Source organism: Pinus tabuliformis, chromosome 3_1, assembly GCF_031772625.1.
Source record: "Pinus tabuliformis cultivar Carrire ecotype Pingquan chromosome 3_1, CPIR1, whole genome shotgun sequence".
NCBI classification, from domain to species: domain Eukaryota; kingdom Viridiplantae; phylum Streptophyta; class Pinopsida; order Pinales; family Pinaceae; genus Pinus; species Pinus tabuliformis.
In genome coordinates, this window is record NC_142301.1 from 181,370,967 (window position 1) to 181,389,098 (window position 18,132).

The 18,132-nt window shown below is 34.6% G+C and overlaps 1 protein-coding gene across 1 annotated transcript; it reads right to left on the reverse strand.

Annotated features, from left to right (window-relative positions):
* Nucleotides 1-7,162: 7,162 nt before the first annotated feature.
* Nucleotides 7,163-10,133, reverse strand: LOC149186387 (uncharacterized). The gene is made up of 4 exons (XM_089409324.1): nucleotides 10,037-10,133; nucleotides 8,053-9,766; nucleotides 7,834-7,946; nucleotides 7,163-7,698 (listed from the first exon to the last, which is right to left on the reverse strand). Exons 1-4 carry the CDS (start codon nucleotides 10,131-10,133, stop codon nucleotides 7,163-7,165), a joined length of 2,460 nt encoding a protein of 819 aa, XP_089265450.1.
* Between the last annotated feature and the right edge of the window lie 7,999 nt (nucleotides 10,134-18,132).

Consider the following 18,132-nt stretch of genomic DNA (forward strand, 5'->3'; position numbering starts at 1 on the left):
TGGGAGTTTAAACACCCTAAGTAGCTAGAAGCTTCCATCTTTGACCTGCTTCTCCAATCCATGAATGCCTTGATAAGCATTTCTTCTAGGGCTTCATCTTCCTCAACTTATTTGGGGAAACTCTATGTTCCACTCCTTATTACTCACATATATTAAGTGGTCCTTTTAATAGTCCTTATGAATATTGTAATATTACTTAATACTTTCATAGTATAGATGTACAGTATGCCAATAATTTTTAACTTCTCTTCCCACATGCTCTGCTATATGCACTACCCCACCAAACACTGCATCTTATTACAACTTTTAGGAAAAATAAGGAGATAAACAAACCTAATACCAAGTGGAAGCAGATCTCAATGCACATACCCAACTACAATTTAAATTGAAGAAACCAACAGCTAACACTTCACCAGAATTAGCTCAGTCATCAACCTGCAAAGGCCAATTTTCATCACTCTTTTGCTGCTACACTGGAGAGAAAGAACAAGTGTAAATATTTGTTTTCAAAATTTGGCTGAGGACACCTGGAGGAAAACCTTCACTGATGGCTGAATCGTAATCTGTTTGTGCTTTTCAGATAGTGTTCTCTCTTCTGTCAAAAGGCCATTTTGTTTTACTTGTTGGACTGTCTCAGAAACCCTTGTAGAATTTTAATTTCATTCATTTGAGAAATGATTCAAAATTACATTCTGCATATACAAACCCTGTGTGTATTCATTTGAGTAAAAAAAAGACTGTTGTTTGAGTTCATAAAAGGATCTCTTTTGATTGGAGTATCCAACCATTTACAAGAAACTTGAAAACAAAAAACATAAGTACTGTTAAATACATACGAGGTGAGGTGAGTAAGCTGCTTCACCCAGCAAGAAAATTACTTTCTGTATGGCTGATAAGAGAAAAAAAACAGAAAGAGAACAATGATATGAAAATTGTGGGAATTTATGCTCTTGCTACCCCAAAAGGAATGTCCCTGTAAGGCCTGTGAAAGAATTCATAGGCCTGTCCATTATTTTGCTCCATTATACCCACAGTCCTTGGTCCATATCAAGGCCCTCTTTTGGGAGGTGATTGGTTTCCTCTAGAATAGGCATGAATAATATGTTCCTGCATACTTGTGTTTTGTTGAGACAATTGATTGTGAACATAGAGTCCCTGAAAACATGAATCTGAGTGCATCCCTTTTCAAGAGTGAAAAGCATCAAGTTTTTACAGGACAGAAGCTCTTCCTGATTGTTGGTCCCTTGGCCAAAGCCCATTTTAACTTGAAAATCGTGAGCATCAGAAAGAAAGAGGATGGAACCTCATCCACTCTGCTGTCCATCTTTCAAGAGCATCTTGAAATTTAATAATCAATTTTTTGCAACTTGATAGGGCATAACTTTTTGTCAGTAGTTGCAATTTGTATTCCTCCAAATGCTTCTATACAAATGTAAGTTTGATCTAGGAGCAACCATATTAAGGTATTATATCAATAAACTAAGGAAGTTAGCAGCTCACAGAGGCGGGGGGGAATCTGTTTTATCAATCAAACTTGGCCAAGGATCATCTTGCAATGCGGTCACAGTTGTTTGTTGTATTGCTTAGATGGTGCTATGCAACTTGGCTTTTAGTTTTACTTATATCTCCCAGTTTTTCATTATGAGGTTGTTAGTTTCCAGTGCCTTTTCCATCCCATCCCTTTTGTTTAATATTTTGGTTTCACGTTTTTGTCCTTTCATGAAAAGCCTTTGTTTTTCTCAATGTAAATACTAAATAGATGCAATGTGTGTTAAATGCCTAGGATGTTGGTAGCCCAATCTTGCTGAATGGATGTTGTGAAAAACTCTAATATACATAAGCAAAATTATATAAATAAGCAAAATTATACAATGGATTTGTGTTGATTTATATGTGCAGTGGCAATGTCTATCCGCTTGTGATTGTTGCACATCCATCAGAACCTAATCAGTTTGCCATTGGGTTGACTGGCCGTTGTCTCAACACCAGCTTGTAGAAGTTCTTCCATGTTCACATTGTCAACATTGTTATGCCATCCATGTTTGAATAAAAAATCACTTGATTCAGATGTAATTGTTAATTATGATTTAGTTGTAACTTGTTTCTTAATACTAGATGCCCAGCTTGAAACTTAACAGATGCTTTGGTGAACATAATGCTCACTGCTTTCTCGAACTTGGGCGAAATCCAACACATCATCATATTCAAAGATTGGGCTAATTCTAGAGAGAGCACAGAGTCATCTACAAAGTGGATTTTAAAACATCTTGTAGGCACCTGATAATGATCATTCCTTCGATTTGCACTTGACTCTAGCTAACCTAGAGCATTAGCTGTGATGAAATGTTTTATTGGACAAAGAAAACCCTTTCTGATGAACCATTGCAGAATAACTTGATTGGTTAGCTTCTCAACGTTGTACCTCATTGCTTTTTTGACCTTAGGATACCAATCCATGTCATCATATCTGAAGTAATATACCATTTTAATCTGTGTATGACTTTATCAAAATCAATCTTGAGGAGTAGATCTTCTTGATGAATTTCTCCAGCCCACTAGATAGTTTTCAAGATTAATTTTTTTGTGGTTAATGCTTCTGCAGGAGTCTTGTAAGCCACGTAAAGTAGAATGATTAGCCTGGGATCATTAATTGAGTTCCTGTTGGCCGAGTTGTGGTTTATATTGATGATGCCTGCATTAGTTTGTTCTGCAAGTGGTTCTAGATGAAGAGCTTCCAAGCACACATTTAAAAGGTTTCCCAATGGTGTCTCAGAAACCCTTATAGAATTTTAAGGGGAGACCATCATTCCTTGGATGATGTGCACATTCCCAACACAAATTCCACTCAACACAGCCAATAGAACAGGGAAGTAAGTTACACATTTTCTAAGTAATTTTTCCTGCACTCCAATGGCTTGTGGCTACAACTCTCAACCTTACAAAAATATTGACTGTGACAGAAGAACTGAAAAACTGACTAAAGACCTCCATGCATACCAGGGATTGATGATATAGCCATGAATGAGTAGACACTAAATTGAGAGCTTCCATGAATGAGTAGACACTAAATTGAGAGCTTCTATAATTTGTCTCTTAATTTCTTGATTAGAAGAGGCATGGTTTTCTGTCAACCACTTGGCCATCTTTCATCCACTGTTCATAAATAATATAGTGTATATTACAGCCGATGTAATTGAACACCGAAAACCTAAAATATGATAACTGAGATTCAACTTCAAAAAGAAATTAATGACCGTCACCAACTTAGAGAAAACATCAGATAGGCAGAGAATTTAATAAATACAGAAATCCTATAGTCACTGCACGTTTTTCCAAATGAAATGTACAAAACACCCAGCTGGGGACTAATGCTATACTAACTACAAAATTTTTGAATAAAGGACAGGTGCTTGAGCCCTTCCAAATAGGATCTACTATGTTCTTGTAAGCTTCAAGCCATTTTGACTCCAGAATAAGTTATTCGTTCCATTTTTGCTCCGATTCATAAAAAATTACCCTACTCTCTATTGGAGAGACTTGTGCCAATTGAAACACATTCATCCTCACTGTTTGGGCACTGAAGATGAACAGTGTTGAAGTAATCCTGAATTACGAATGAAATACTACTGTTGGTTCCATATGGTCTTGGCAGTTTCCATTAAGATTTCTCTGTGAAGTTTTTTTAAAGCAATTTCTGTCTTGTTTTCCTATATGTACCATTTTATTTCCTAAAGGAATAGTGATGGTACTGTTTTTTCTTTTTGAAAAAAAAAACAACAGATATACGAGGTTGTGGGCAAGTAGCATAAGAACTATTACAAAATACAAGGGAGCTTTCCCATCATCACCTCACGAATCAAGAAGAAGGTTGAGAACCCTCTAGAAGACCAAATAGGTAAGTACAATTTCAGTCTAGCAGAAGAACCCATAACTCTTGGAAAGAATTCAGAATGGAACCAACCCAGGTTACAGCATCTCTTCCGTCTCTCAACTGATTGTCCTCTATCACACTAGCATATCTTGCAAAAAAACAATTACCTTTAAATGGTCTTTTTTATATTCCTTAGCCTCTGTTACCTTAGCATTTCTTGTAAAAAACAATTATATTAAGTGGTCCTTTTAATAGTCCTTATGAATATTGTAATATTACTTAATACTTTCGTAGTATAGATGTATAGTATGCCAATAATTTTTAACTTCTCTTCCCACATGCTCTGTTATATGCACTACTCAATCAAAACACTGCATCTTATTACAAATTTTAGGAAAAATAAGGAGATAAACAAACCTAATACCAAGTGGAAGCAAATCTCAACGCACAAGACCAACTAAAATTTAAATTGAAGAAACCAACAGCTAACACTTCACCGGAATTAGCTCAGTCATCGCCCTGCAAAGGCCAATTTTTATCACTCTTTTGCTGCTACACTGGAGAGAAAGAACAAGTGTAAAAAATTGTTTTCAAAATTTGACTGAGGACAGCTGGAGGCAAACCTTCACTGATGGCTGAATCATAATCTGTTTGTGCTTTTCAGATAGTGTTATCTCCTGTCAAAAGGCCATTTTGATTTACTTGTTGGACTGTCTCAGAAACCCTTGTAGAATTTTAATTTCATTCATTTGAGAAATTTAACATGTTTTACTTGTTGGACCAAGTGTAGTGCCTGTCATGGATCATGTGCTTTTGCTTCCACTTTATGTCTACAATATGAAGATATTAGAAAAGGGCATTCGGGGAATTTTTTGCCTGCCATCAATGAGAGGAAAGAACCTCATCTTTAACACCTTCCCAGTTGATTGTATTCAAACCAGCTCCTAAAAGCCAACTAATAGCAGGTGGGTAGTTATCAGCTATCCATAACCACAAATGGCTCCTTTCAAGGTGTGTTAGGAGAATATCAATGGAGCTGAAATCCAAAACACTAGCTGAAATAGTAGTAATTATATAAGCATACCTGTTTTCTGGATCACAAAAGGTGATAATGCCCATCATAGTACTAACACTAAGGTATGCCATTGATAATCATTTAGTAATACAACCCTATAATATCTTGAATACAGCTCGACTATGATGCAAAGAATATAGTGAAAAAATCTTCTGGCCATATACCAATTGTTATGAGAATAAGAACAGCCAATAAAGCTGGTGGATTTCTGGAAAAGCTCAAAAATTTTGACTGTATTATTTTTCCAAGAAAATGTTACGACATCCCCAATCCAATAAATCATTCATGGGAGTTTAAACACCCTAAGTAGCTAGAAGCTTCCATCTTTGACAGGCTTCTCCAATCCATGAATGCCTTGATAAGCATTTCTTCTAGGGCTTCATCTTCCTCAACTTCTTTGGGGAAACTCTATGTTCTGCTCCTTATTACTCACATAATGAATATATGTTGCATCACCAATTCCCTACATCCAAAAGCTTCTTTCAATGGTGCATGCAGAATTGCTACCAAAGGACAGGTTAGATATGTGTTCAACAAAATAGCAACAAAGACTTCATTGGCATGTATGCAGAGGATCTTTAATACAGAATAATGTTGCTTTGGGATCGGGTTGGAGTTAATGGAGCCGCACTTTTGGGACATGTTAATCGGATTGGGTTTCGAGTTAATGGAACTGCATTCCTAGGGCATGTTGCTCTGGCATTAAGTTGGATTGGGCCTAGAGTTAATGGAACTGCACCTTGGGACATGTTGCTCTGTCGCAGGGGCATCAGGTCGGATAGGGGCCAGGACATGTTGCTCTATTGCAAGGGCATCAGGTTAGATTGGCGCTGGGAGTTGCTCTGTTGTAGTGGCATCAGGTCAGATTGGGGTCGGAGTTGAGGAAACTGCACTGCTGGGACATGTCGCTCCAAGGACTCCTAAGTTGTTTCCTCACTTTTAGAAGCAAGTTGTTAGGATGCCTAGATTCCAGTTTCTTGTTCAGTGTTGGTTAGATTACCTCCTCATCTTAGGAATTCGACCCCTGAGGATGGGAGGAGGTTGAAACAATGTCTATATATTCTTCTTCTTTCTCATTGTAAAGGGTTGGACTCAGCTGGATGCTTAGACCTTGATTGTACATCATTTTGTAGCTGTTTAGCAGGAGATTAATAAGAATTGCAACTATTTTTATGGGAGCCATGTGGTATGGAGTTTAATACAATTTTTCCTCTTGTGATCATATGCTAGTATGTTTTTTTTATTCCATTAATCATTCCATTGCTTCTAAGTCAATGCTTTCAAGTTGATAGGCAAAATTCATTACATCAGTGCTCTATTTTGGGAAAATATTCACCATTTCATGTTTTTTACAGTTTGGGAAGGATCCATGATAATCACATGCTCTTCCTAGCCTCTCACCAGTCTTAAACACCTCACCCATCAAGCCCTAGAGTGCTAAAACTTATGCCTACCTTGCCCCATTAAACACCCTGCAATTTTGACCTAATTCCCTAGACCTAAACTGTCCAACTCCTCCTCATCCAACAAAATCCCTTCAAAATCCAAATCAAAACTTCGTGCTACTATACCTAGCCTAAAATCCTTTCCCAATCCAGTCATCTTGGCTGAGATCCTTATGGAGAGAGCCCTCTCCCGGCCTAGTAGGGCTAGCCACTTGGCTAAGCATGGTTTGTGGTTACCCTAGCATTGTCTTCCTTCAGCCTGAGGTTCAATCCAGGGGATAACAGGTTTCCTAGAAAATTCTGTGTTTTTGAATTGTGTGACTGTTATCTTTTCTGTTTCTATTCCACTGCATCTAGTAGAGAATTTTTGTGTTTATGTGAGAAGTAATTTTATTTCAGATTGTTCATATTAGCAGATCAGAATTTCGTGGATTTTATACACCAATTGACAAGAATCGTCAGTCAAGCAGATGCTTAATACAACATGGTTTGTACACAGTACTCAGAAAAAAATAAATTACTTCTGCACTGCATTTATTTTGATTCATAAAAGGAGCCAGTCCTATGTTTCCAACAAGGCTTTTGCATATCGACTAAGAGAAGCTATTTAAACAGATTTACAAGAGATGTTACATACCACAGTGCAATAGAAATTTGAAAATAAACATTCAATATTAGCGATCCCTTGCACTTTGTCCTAATAGTTAACATACAACAAAAGCCTTGGGTCTTTGTATTATCTTAATCCTGTGAATAGCATTGCACTACACATCACCCATCAACTATAGGAATTTTCTGGTACTCAACTCTGTCTCTGAATTTCCGAGGAACAACACACCTACCTCCAAACCTTTGTTGCAGAAAAACAAGCAAAGTAAGGAGGAGTGCTCTACAAGGAATCACAATATCCCAGGCAATCGAGTAGAAATCCAAGTCCGGATTGGCATAGAAGTAAGAACTGCTATACAGTGGTATATACCAAATAACCCGGTATGCATCATATGCATGTGGAATGGAACGTACCAATGTGATTCCAATATAAAAGTATGGTACCAATATTATATCTTTTATGTCAAAGAAAAAGTTTCCCAGAACTTGTGGTAGCAAAAAACCATCGAGGATGAGGCCTGCATAAGCTCTAAAATCTTGCCAGAGAGCATGCTTAGTATTCTTCTGAAAGAAATGTCTGCTGTTAGAATGTGATGCCCCAGACAAATGAACAATACAAGCTATTAGACCTCCAAACACATATAGAGGCAGACAAATATAGAGAACCTTTCTTTCCCAGAACCATGCAGTCTTCTCACCTGCCACAGCAAGCCTGGCAGTCCAAACTAATTGAAGAAGTCGAAGTTGCAAAAGAAATACTACCATTGTCATTATTCGAACTACAACTTCATTCACTTCTAGCCACCCTCCCCCCAATTGCAAGACATTCTTACCTTTCTGGTTCATGAAAAATGCTTCAAAGTCGAGCAACAAAGGAATCATATGCCCTAAGGTGAGCACAGTGAGCATCAACAGAGAGACAAATGGCAGTACATTTGGATGTCTCCTAACATGCACGAGTTGGATATAGATGACAGCAGCCGTTAGTGAAAGAGAGACAAGTCCCACTAATATGCTCTTTAGAATGTTGCTCTGGATTTAAGGAAGCATACTTGACCTTTATATGAATTTGACAATCCATATCACCTTCAATGTCCCTCCCCGATGAGCCAACATGGCGACATCCAATCATGCACAACAATCCTGTTAGAGGATTATATATGCCCTCTGCTGATATAGAAGAGAAATATACAAACGATTCAGTGGCTTGAGAGGTTTCGTCCCACTTCTGTCGAAAGGGCATCCTAAATTTTAAATTGTAGCTGACATTCAACGGGCCACCCCCATGATTAAATCCATGTGTCGCAACAACTCTGTCTAAGGGGCGAAGCTGCAAATCTCTCTCGTATCTATTTCCAACGGTAAATGGATACGCATAACCCTGCATTCTCCACTTCCCAGAATTCTCAACGGAAACATCAAAACCCAGATCCCCAAAGGAGGACCCATCTGGGTACCTTCTTAACTGATTCTTTGCCAAAGACATCTCCCCTTCCGCGAATGTCTTATTACAAACCTTCCTCACCTGGTCAAGTTTCGTATACTTGTACTGCAAATTGGGCAAATTCATGATAGTTCCCATTACTCGATCGATTCCAGCAGGACCTTTGAATGTAAAATTCTTAAAATACATAGAATCAATATTACCCTTCTGGCTCTGAACATGACCCACAACCATATACCTATCCACAACGGTTAAAGTCGTCAGAAACTGCATTGAACTGCTGATACCACAATCCTCCTCAGAAAGGTTCTTCAATACTCTTCCGCCATTTTCAATAAGGCAGGCTACCATACACAATTGACCCTTTTCAGCATCAAATACACCCTCCCCAGTCAACATGATATCTGGCAAGGTAAACCTCAAGCCTGAATTCCATAGATTGGAGAATCGAAAAAACCCATGCACTTGCCCTTGTGGAGTACATTTCAAATTCTCAATCAACATACTGTTCGGAAGCGATCCTCGATCACTCACATTGAATGGACTACAATCCCTTCCACTGCACTCATGGTTCCACACCAAATCTAGAGGCCTTCTCAACCAGCGCAAATTACAGAGAGTGCCACTTTTCAAGATATCTTTATTGGCATCCAAAACATCAGGCTTCCTGACTGAACAAACCCTTTTGGCATCCTCAACCCTAGTGTACTCATAAAACCCATCATACATTGCATAAATTGATATGGGCTCGAAGGAATTCTCTTTATCTAAGCTCTCTACAGTCCCATTGATCAAACCACTCACAAGGGTGCTCGTTTTGGAATAAGAAAACTTAACAGAAGCCAAGAAAGTCCTAGAAGAACCGTTCAGAAAATACCTCTCACCCAATCCAAGCATACATATCCTTTGCGATGAATTTGAGTAGAAACCCTCTGCAAAGATCACCAACACTCGACCTCTCGACATCCACCGCGGCGGGCGAGCGAACTTGAAATGGGACGGTGGCCTCTGAAAGTGACGATTGATAGCAGCTGCTCCATACCTCTTGCTTTGAACCATTAAACGCCCCTTGAATTGGAAGACGTCTTCCCGCTCGGTTTGCCACAGATCAGAGACGGAAAACGAGACGGAATTCGACCGTGTGAGGTCACTCTGGTTAAAGATCGGATCTCCTCCCTCGTATGAAGCGTGGTAAAAGGTCGATCCGTGGGCTTCTTCGTTGAATAAGCCCCCCTCTTTGTTGACGGCTTTTGGCGCAGGAACGAATTCCTGGCAGTGTTTCGAGTACAATTCATGGTCCAGTGACGCGTTTAGTGGGTTCGCTCCGATGGCAGCCAGTAGAATCAAGATCACCCGCAGATCATTTATTGACAAAACAGGAATAGCTCAATTCAGCCCTGAACTCCTCATCCCTCTCCTCAACTCTAGGCTTCATCATTGAGCATCCACAGCCACATTAGAGCCAGCAGGTCTGGCTACAGCCCACGCTGTTGTTCCTTTGTTATTTCCATCCGCACTGATCTCAGAATTGCGTCCGCCATGATGAACACCACGAACATGGACTGCTCAGCCAGAGCCGACTCGGCTTATACCCTCTGCAAACAGGATTGTATCCCACTCCCATGTTCCATCATCCGCGCTCGAACGCTGATCAAGTGAATATCGTGAACCGTTCCAACTACCTTCCATTGATCGAACGATTAACAATCATCTAATCGTCTAACACAACGGATCAACGGCTCAAAACATTACACGGTGGCATACAGGGAAGTTAATCCCAAAGGGAAACGCCTTACGGCGTAATAATAAAAAATTTATATTAAAATAATTTTTAGAATTTAAAAATATCTAAAACTATGTTTTTGAATGATTTAAAAAAAATTATTATATTTTTAAATTCCAATTAAAAAATGTTAATTAAATTTTAAAATGTTGAAAAAATAAATATTAAAAAAAGCATTATGTAATAGGTATAGTAAATTATTTATAAGGAAATAAATTTATTAAGCAAAGTCTTTCGGTAGAAATCACATAAGAGAATTTTTTTTGCCGAGACATTTCGAACCAACAAGTGTGGTTCATAATGAGTAGACCATGGCAAAGGCTTAAATAGAGAGCAATGTGGAGACATAATTTCAAGTAACGACTATATTTGAAAAATAATATTTAAATTATAATATTAATTTATTAATATATTAAAAACAAATATTATTAAGTAACAACTATATTAACGGCTAGTTTTGAAAAAATATTTAAATAATTATATTATTTCATTAATTTATTTCATTAATGTATTAATATTTTTAATAAATTAATACGTAATATCATTATTTAAATATTTTTTCAAAAAATAGCCATTTAATATAGCCGTTAGTTATAATATTTGTTTTTAATATATTAATAGATTAATATTATAATTTAAATATTATTGTTCAAATATAACCATTACTTGAAATTATGTCTCTACATTGTTCTTTATTTAAGCCTTTGCCATGGTCTGGGTCTTCATCTGGTTTGATGATGAACCACACTTGTTGGTTCGAAACGCATTGGCCAAAAAATTCTCTTATGTGATTTCTACTAAAAGACTTTGCTTAATTCATTATGGATCACAAAAATGTTAAATAATTTAAAAAATAATATTAAATTTTCTTAACATTCTCTCTCATATATATATATATATATATATATATATAACTTTTTTTTAAACGATTATTTAAATTGATGTGTATTTTAATATTTGATAGTGCCATTATTTTGGTCCATAATCATAATTTAAATTATAAAAAATCAATATTTCATTGAAAAATAAACATAGTCTCTTGAACATTAAAAAAAATTGTTAATTAAAATTTTTTAACATATTATAATTTGAAAAAAGAGAGAAAATAATATGTTAATATAATTTCATATTAACCTATTAATTAAACATAAATTTATATTAAGTTTAAAAACAATATTATATTTTTCTTAATATTTTTTATTATATAATAGTTTATATAATAAAAATTATTTATTAAAATAATTTTTAGAATTTAAAAATACTTAAAATGGTGTTTTTGAATGATTTAAAAAAAAAATATTATATTTTTAAATTGCAATTAAAAAATGTTAATGAAATTTTAAAATGTTGAAAAAATAAATATAAAAAAAATAACATTATGTAATAGGTATAATAAATTATTTATAAAGAAATAAATTTATTTTAAATAATTTAAAAAATAATATTAATTTTTCTTAAAATATATATATATATATATATAACAATCAAAATGCTAATTTTTTAAGACAATTATTTAAATTGATGTGTAATTTAATATTTGATAGTATCATTATTTTGATCCATAATCATAATTTAAATTATAAAAAATATCAAGAATCAGTGAAAAATAAAAATAGTCTATTGAACATTTAAACAAAATGTTAATTAAGGTTTTTTAACATATTATTTTTATAATTTAAAAGAAGAGAAAAAATAATATATTAATATTATTTCATATTAACCTAATTTAGCATAAATTTATATTAAGTAAGTTTAAAAATAATATTATATTTTTCTCCATGTTTTTTTGTTATATAATAGTTTATATAATAATAAATGTATATTAAGATAATTTTAGAATTTAAAAATATCTAAAGAAATGCTTTTGAATGATTTAAAAGAATATATTATATTTTTAAATTCCAATTAAAAAATGTTAATTAAATTTTAAAATGTTGAAAAAATAAATATTTAAAAAAAAACATTATGAAACACTCTAAATGCTAATTTTAAATTGATGTGTATTTTAATATTTTATAGTGTCATTATTTTAGTCTATAACCATAAATTAAATTATAAAAAAAAAAATCAATAATTCATTGAAAAATAAACATATTCTATTGAACATTACAAAAAGAAAAAAGATGTTAATTAAGATTTTTTAACATATTATTTTTATAATTTAAAAGAAGAGAGAAAATAATATGTTAATATTATTTCATATTAACCTATTAATTTAACATAAGTTTATATTAAGTAAGTTTAAAAACAATATTATATTTTTCTCAATATTTTTTATTATATAATAGTTTATATAATAATAAATTTATATTACCCCCGATCGAGGTGTGAAGGGATGTGAGACCCTCATAAGGATCGTCATTATGATTAAATAAGTGTGGAGCAGGGCAAGTGGGCGGCCCACCCAACGCAACCACTTGCTCAAGGAAATTAAGGATCTGACATCCCATAACCAAGTGGCAAAGCAGACATTGGGCACTGTAATTTGGGTTTTACAAGTGGTAGGCTTTGGCATTTTTGCATGCAAACATTTTGGTTTCACCTCAAGATCTGTTGTGAGGTGGTGAAGGTTTTTTGCGGGACTGGAGACCTACGGCATAAGCTGAGCACCCAGGGTGACATCAACAGTGAGAAGGTGGGTTACTGGTATGTCTCTTAGGCCTTCTTAGTTCATGAAATGGCGGTTTTGCTGCAAGGAATGAAGTCGGAATGGTAGGGTTTGGTGATGGTAGTGCATGGGTTAATTAGGATTGGGTTAAGTCTATCTTTGTTAGCATCTGGAATGTCGATTTCAATCTTTTATGAAAATACACTAGCTTAGATGGGCATGAATGGGGAGTTGGGGCTTGCATTTAGTACTCTCTCTACAAATTCTATTAATGAGTCCTTTAATTCTAAGTGACTGATGCCTAGATGGGTCTCGGGTCGGTTAGAGAGTCTGACGTCTTCTGGAAATCTTTCGGCCCAGAGGGGCATGTATGGGGAGTCGAGGTCATCACCCAGCGTCTGGTTTGTAAATTATGTAAAGGTTTCATTTAATTCCTAGCGTAAGAGGTTTGGTTGGGCCTGGAGTCAGTTAGAGAGTCTTGGAGAAGTAATGCACCTAAGCCATTTGAAATATATGGTGAAAGTCAGGTCTTCTGCCAGCCCAAAGGAAAAGGCTGAGGGTGTTGGTTTCTTTGTGTTTTCATTCCTTAGAATAGGAAATGGTGAACCAAAATTGTCTCCCACAAGAAAGAGACAAATGGTAAAGCTTGCATTTGTCATTTGGACAATAAAGATTTTATTAAACCATCTATGTGCACTACCCTTTGAGGTCTTCCTAAACTGAAAACTCCTCCGGCTGCAACACTGCTAGTTTTGCTACGTGAGGGCATGAGAGGTACCGCAGTCGTTGGGAGACCCAATCTACAATAGCATGGTGAAGGCATATGCAGGTGTCATCACGACATAAATAAGAACAACGGGAAAGGGAAAGCGTCGCAGGCTTCGTCTAGAAATCCCCAACATAAAATAGGAAGGAAAACAGGGGAGGAAAACATGCAAAATCTCGTGCATTCTTACATTGCTGGATCCCCGACATAAGTGAAGTTCGTAATCTTGTCATGGGAGGCAGAATTGAACGCTAAGGTGACAACATAACCAATTCCAACAAAGGATTGGGAACCTTTGGTAATGGACCCTGACACACCCGCGGAAGGTTGACTCTATTCAAAAAGTTAGTGCAACTATATTGGGTAGTGAAGAGCTTACTAGTGAGAGCCATGTTGAAAACCCAAAACTTGGATGGCCCCCAGCAAACCCAACAATCTGAGATGAGCTTCAAGGACATTCAACGGGAAATAAAGATAATACATGTAGAGAAGTGCCATCAAAATGTTTGCCTTGGCTGCATGGAAAAATGACTGCAAAGTCTGCAATAAAATGAAATGCCAAGATCGAGTGCAAAGGACCCTTCCCCGGTAGAATCATCTGATGATTGACTACGGGGAAGTCATGATATTTCTAAAAGTTTCTGATGTTTTTTCTTTTTTCTTTTATGATCTACTCGGATAACATTTACATTGTCAGTAGTACATATAGATGGGTGATAGATATGGTAGCCTATAATCTTGAATGAACATACTCAAACTGTTTATGTTTTTGATGGCTTGTGATGCTAATCAGTGGCCAACAAACCTGGTTTCCTTCGAGCAGGTTGAGGCCACCAAACATATATTCTATAACCTACTTTACATGTGTTTAATAGAAAGGTACTACCAAGCTTACACAAAAAAAAATAATAATAAATTTATATTCAAATAATTTTTAGAATTAAAAAATATCTAAAATGGTGTTTTGAATGATTAAAAAAATGATTATATTTTTAAATTCCCATTAAAAAATGTTAATTAAATTTTAAAATGTTGAAAAACAAATATTAAAAAAAACATTATGTAATAATTATAATAAATAATTTATAAAGAAATAAATTTATATTAAATAATTTAAAAAATAATATTAAATTTTCTTAATATTCTCTTATTAGTAATATATATATGTGTGTGTGTAACAATCAAAATGCTAATTTTTTAAAACGATAATTTAGATTGATGTGTATTTTAATATTTGAATAAGGATGTAGTGCCATTATTTTGGTCATAACCATAATTTAAACTATAAAAAAATCAATAATTCATTGAAAAATAATCATTATTTTTATATAATAATTTTAAATATAATAAGTTTGAATAGGCCTCTCTTATCATATGTTCTTAGTAATGCCCCTAGCATTGAAAGCGACTTAATGCTCAAAGTAGCACTGAAAGCGACTTAGTGCTCAAAGAGTACAAAAGGATATGTGATTCAACTAATTTCATATACGATCAAGTAAATTTTCTCTATATACACAACATCCATATATGTGCATATACAAAAGATATGTGCATATCTTCCATATATGCACATTTCCATATGTGGAAGTTGTGCATATACGGTAGATGCACATATATAAAATACATGCATATATGGAAGATATACACGTATAAGAGAGTTATGCATATACAAAATATATGTGAATATACGGAAGTTGCAAATATACGGTTGATGCACATATACAAAAGTTACATATACTAAAGTTGTACATACATGGAGGTTATGTGTATATACGAAAGTTGCACATATACCTGGAAGATGTGTGTATATAGAAAAGTTTCGCATATACGGAAAATATGTGCATATCTTTTGTATAAGCATAATTTCCATATATGAAAGTTGCACATATACATTAGATGCACATATATAAAAGACGTGCATATACAGAAGATATGCACATATAAGAAAGTTACACATATATGGAAGTTGTGCATATACTGTAGATGCACATATACAAAATATGCACATATATATGAAGTTATTTATACTAAATTTGCACATGCATGGAGCTTATGTGTATATACAGAAGTTGCACATATACCTGGAAGATATGTGCATATAGAAAAGTTTCACATATATGGAAGATATGCGCATATCTTTCATATATGCACAATTTCCGTATATGCGAAATTTTCATATATGGAAATTACACATATACAGTATATGCACATACATAAAAGATGTGAATATACGAAAGATATGCACATATAAGAAAGTTATGCATATACGGAAGATATGTGCATATCTTCCGTATATGCACAATTTCCATATATACGCAATTTTTGTATATGGAAGTTGCGCATATACGGTCGACGCACATATATAGAAGATATGCACATATAAGAATGTTATGCATATACAAAAGATATTCACAAATAGAGAAGTTGTTCATATATGCTAGATGTACATATACGGAAGATACACACATATCTTACATATATGCACATTTTCTGTATATACGAGATTTCGATATACGGAAGTTCCGAATATATGGTAGATGCACATACATAAAAAAGATGTGCATATATGGAAGATATGCATATATAAGAAAGTTACGTATATACGGAAGATATGCGCATATTTTTCGTGTATGCACAATTCCATATATGTGCAATTTTTGTATATGGAAGTTTCGCATATAGAGTGGATGTACATATATAAAAGACATGCATATACGGAAGATATGCGCATATACAGTATATGTATATATACAAAATATGTACATATACGGAAGTTATATATACTAAAGTTGCACATATACTTGGAAGATAAGTGCATATAGAAAAGTTTCGCATATATGGAAGATATGCACATATCTTCCGTGTATGCACAATTTATGTATATGCTAAATTTCCATGTATGGAAGTTCCACATATACGGTAGATGCACATACATAAAAGACGTGCATATATAGAAGATATGCACATATAAGAAAGTTACACATATACGGAAGATATGTGCATATATTTTGTATATGCACAATTTTTGTATATGGAAGTTGCGCATATATCGTAGATGCACACATATAAAAGACATGCATATACGAAAGATATGCACATATAAGAAAGTTACACATATACGGAAGTTTCACATATATAGTAGATGCACATATACAAAAGATGCACATTTACTAAAGTTACACACACATGGAGGTTATGCGTATATACGGAAGTTGTATATATACCTAGAAGATATGCGCATATAAAAAAGTTTCGCATATACGGAAGATATGCACATATCTTCCATATATGCACAATTTTCGTATATGTGAAATTTCCATATATGGAAGTTGCACATATACAATAGATGCACATAAATAAAAGACGTTCATATATGGAATATATGGACATATAAGAAAGTTACGCATATACAGAAGAAATGCGTATATCTTCCGTATATGAACAATTTCCCTATATGCGCAAAAATTCAGCTTCTATATAGGCACAACCTCTGTATATACAAATCTTCTATATATGCGCAACTTCTGTATATGCACCTATCTTCTATATATGGACAACTTTTGTAGATGCACATATATGAAATTTGTGCATATATAAAATATATGCACATATATGGAAGTTGTACATATACGGAAGATATGTGATACAATATATACACATCTTTCGTATATGCATAACTTCTGTATATGTGTATATCTTCTGTATATGCACTTATTCATTATATGTTCATTTCTTCCGCATATGTTCATATATGAAAGTTTCACATTTATAATAGATGCACATATACAGTAGACATGTGTATACGGAAGAGATGTGCATATACAAAAGTTGTGCATATACGGAAGAGATGCGCATATATGGAAGTTGTGCATAATCATAAACATATTTGTACAGTCCAAAAGATGCCCAATGTCATCCAGCAAAATGCACAAGTAAATATTTTCCAGCTAAAGACATTGGCAGCCTTTAATGAATGTTACTACAGATTGCAAGTAATCTCTGCTTCCCTTGCGCCTTGTAGGCGAACTTGGGCTAGAATATGAAAGTATTCTTAGCATACTTGTGTTTTCCAGCTCCCTTTAGTCACACATAGTGTAGTAGGAGAAAGAGTAAGCGGCCCATTATCTGCACATCATTTTTTTCATGCAAGCAACAATTGAAATCTAGTGTAATTAGGAAGATATTTTAATGGATCACCGAATATCCACATCTTATCACACTTTTCATGCTCACTTGATGGCTTTCACACAGTTACACATCACACACTATGTAACAGCTGTGGTGAAAATTCCATGTAAAAATATATAAATACCACAGATGATGGGACACATATTCCAAGCTGAATGGTGGGCAAGACATCCTAGTGTGTGTTCATTTGGTCGTTTATGGCTAAGGAAATTGGAAAAGGCAATGGCTCAGGCATTACAGAGGAAAAAATGTATTTTGGCACATTTATTTATGAAAATAATGGAAATTAGGAGAAAAGAAAGGTGAAAGGTCACATGTTGCATGTGAGGAATAAATTGAAGGA

Bases quoted from the DNA above. Each gene is read 5' to 3' on its own strand.
- LOC149186387 (XM_089409324.1), bottom strand. From the start codon at position 10,133: ATGGAAGGTAGTTGGAACGGTTCACGATATTCACTTGATCAGCGTTCG. The intron at 9,767-10,036 runs GTATAAGCCGAG...CTGCCATCGGAG, and splicing joins TACAATCCTGTTTGCAGAGG to CGAACCCACTAAACGCGTCA. The intron at 7,947-8,052 runs GTATGCTTCCTT...CGTGCATGTTAG, and splicing joins CAAATTCATATAAAGGTCAA to GAGACATCCAAATGTACTGC.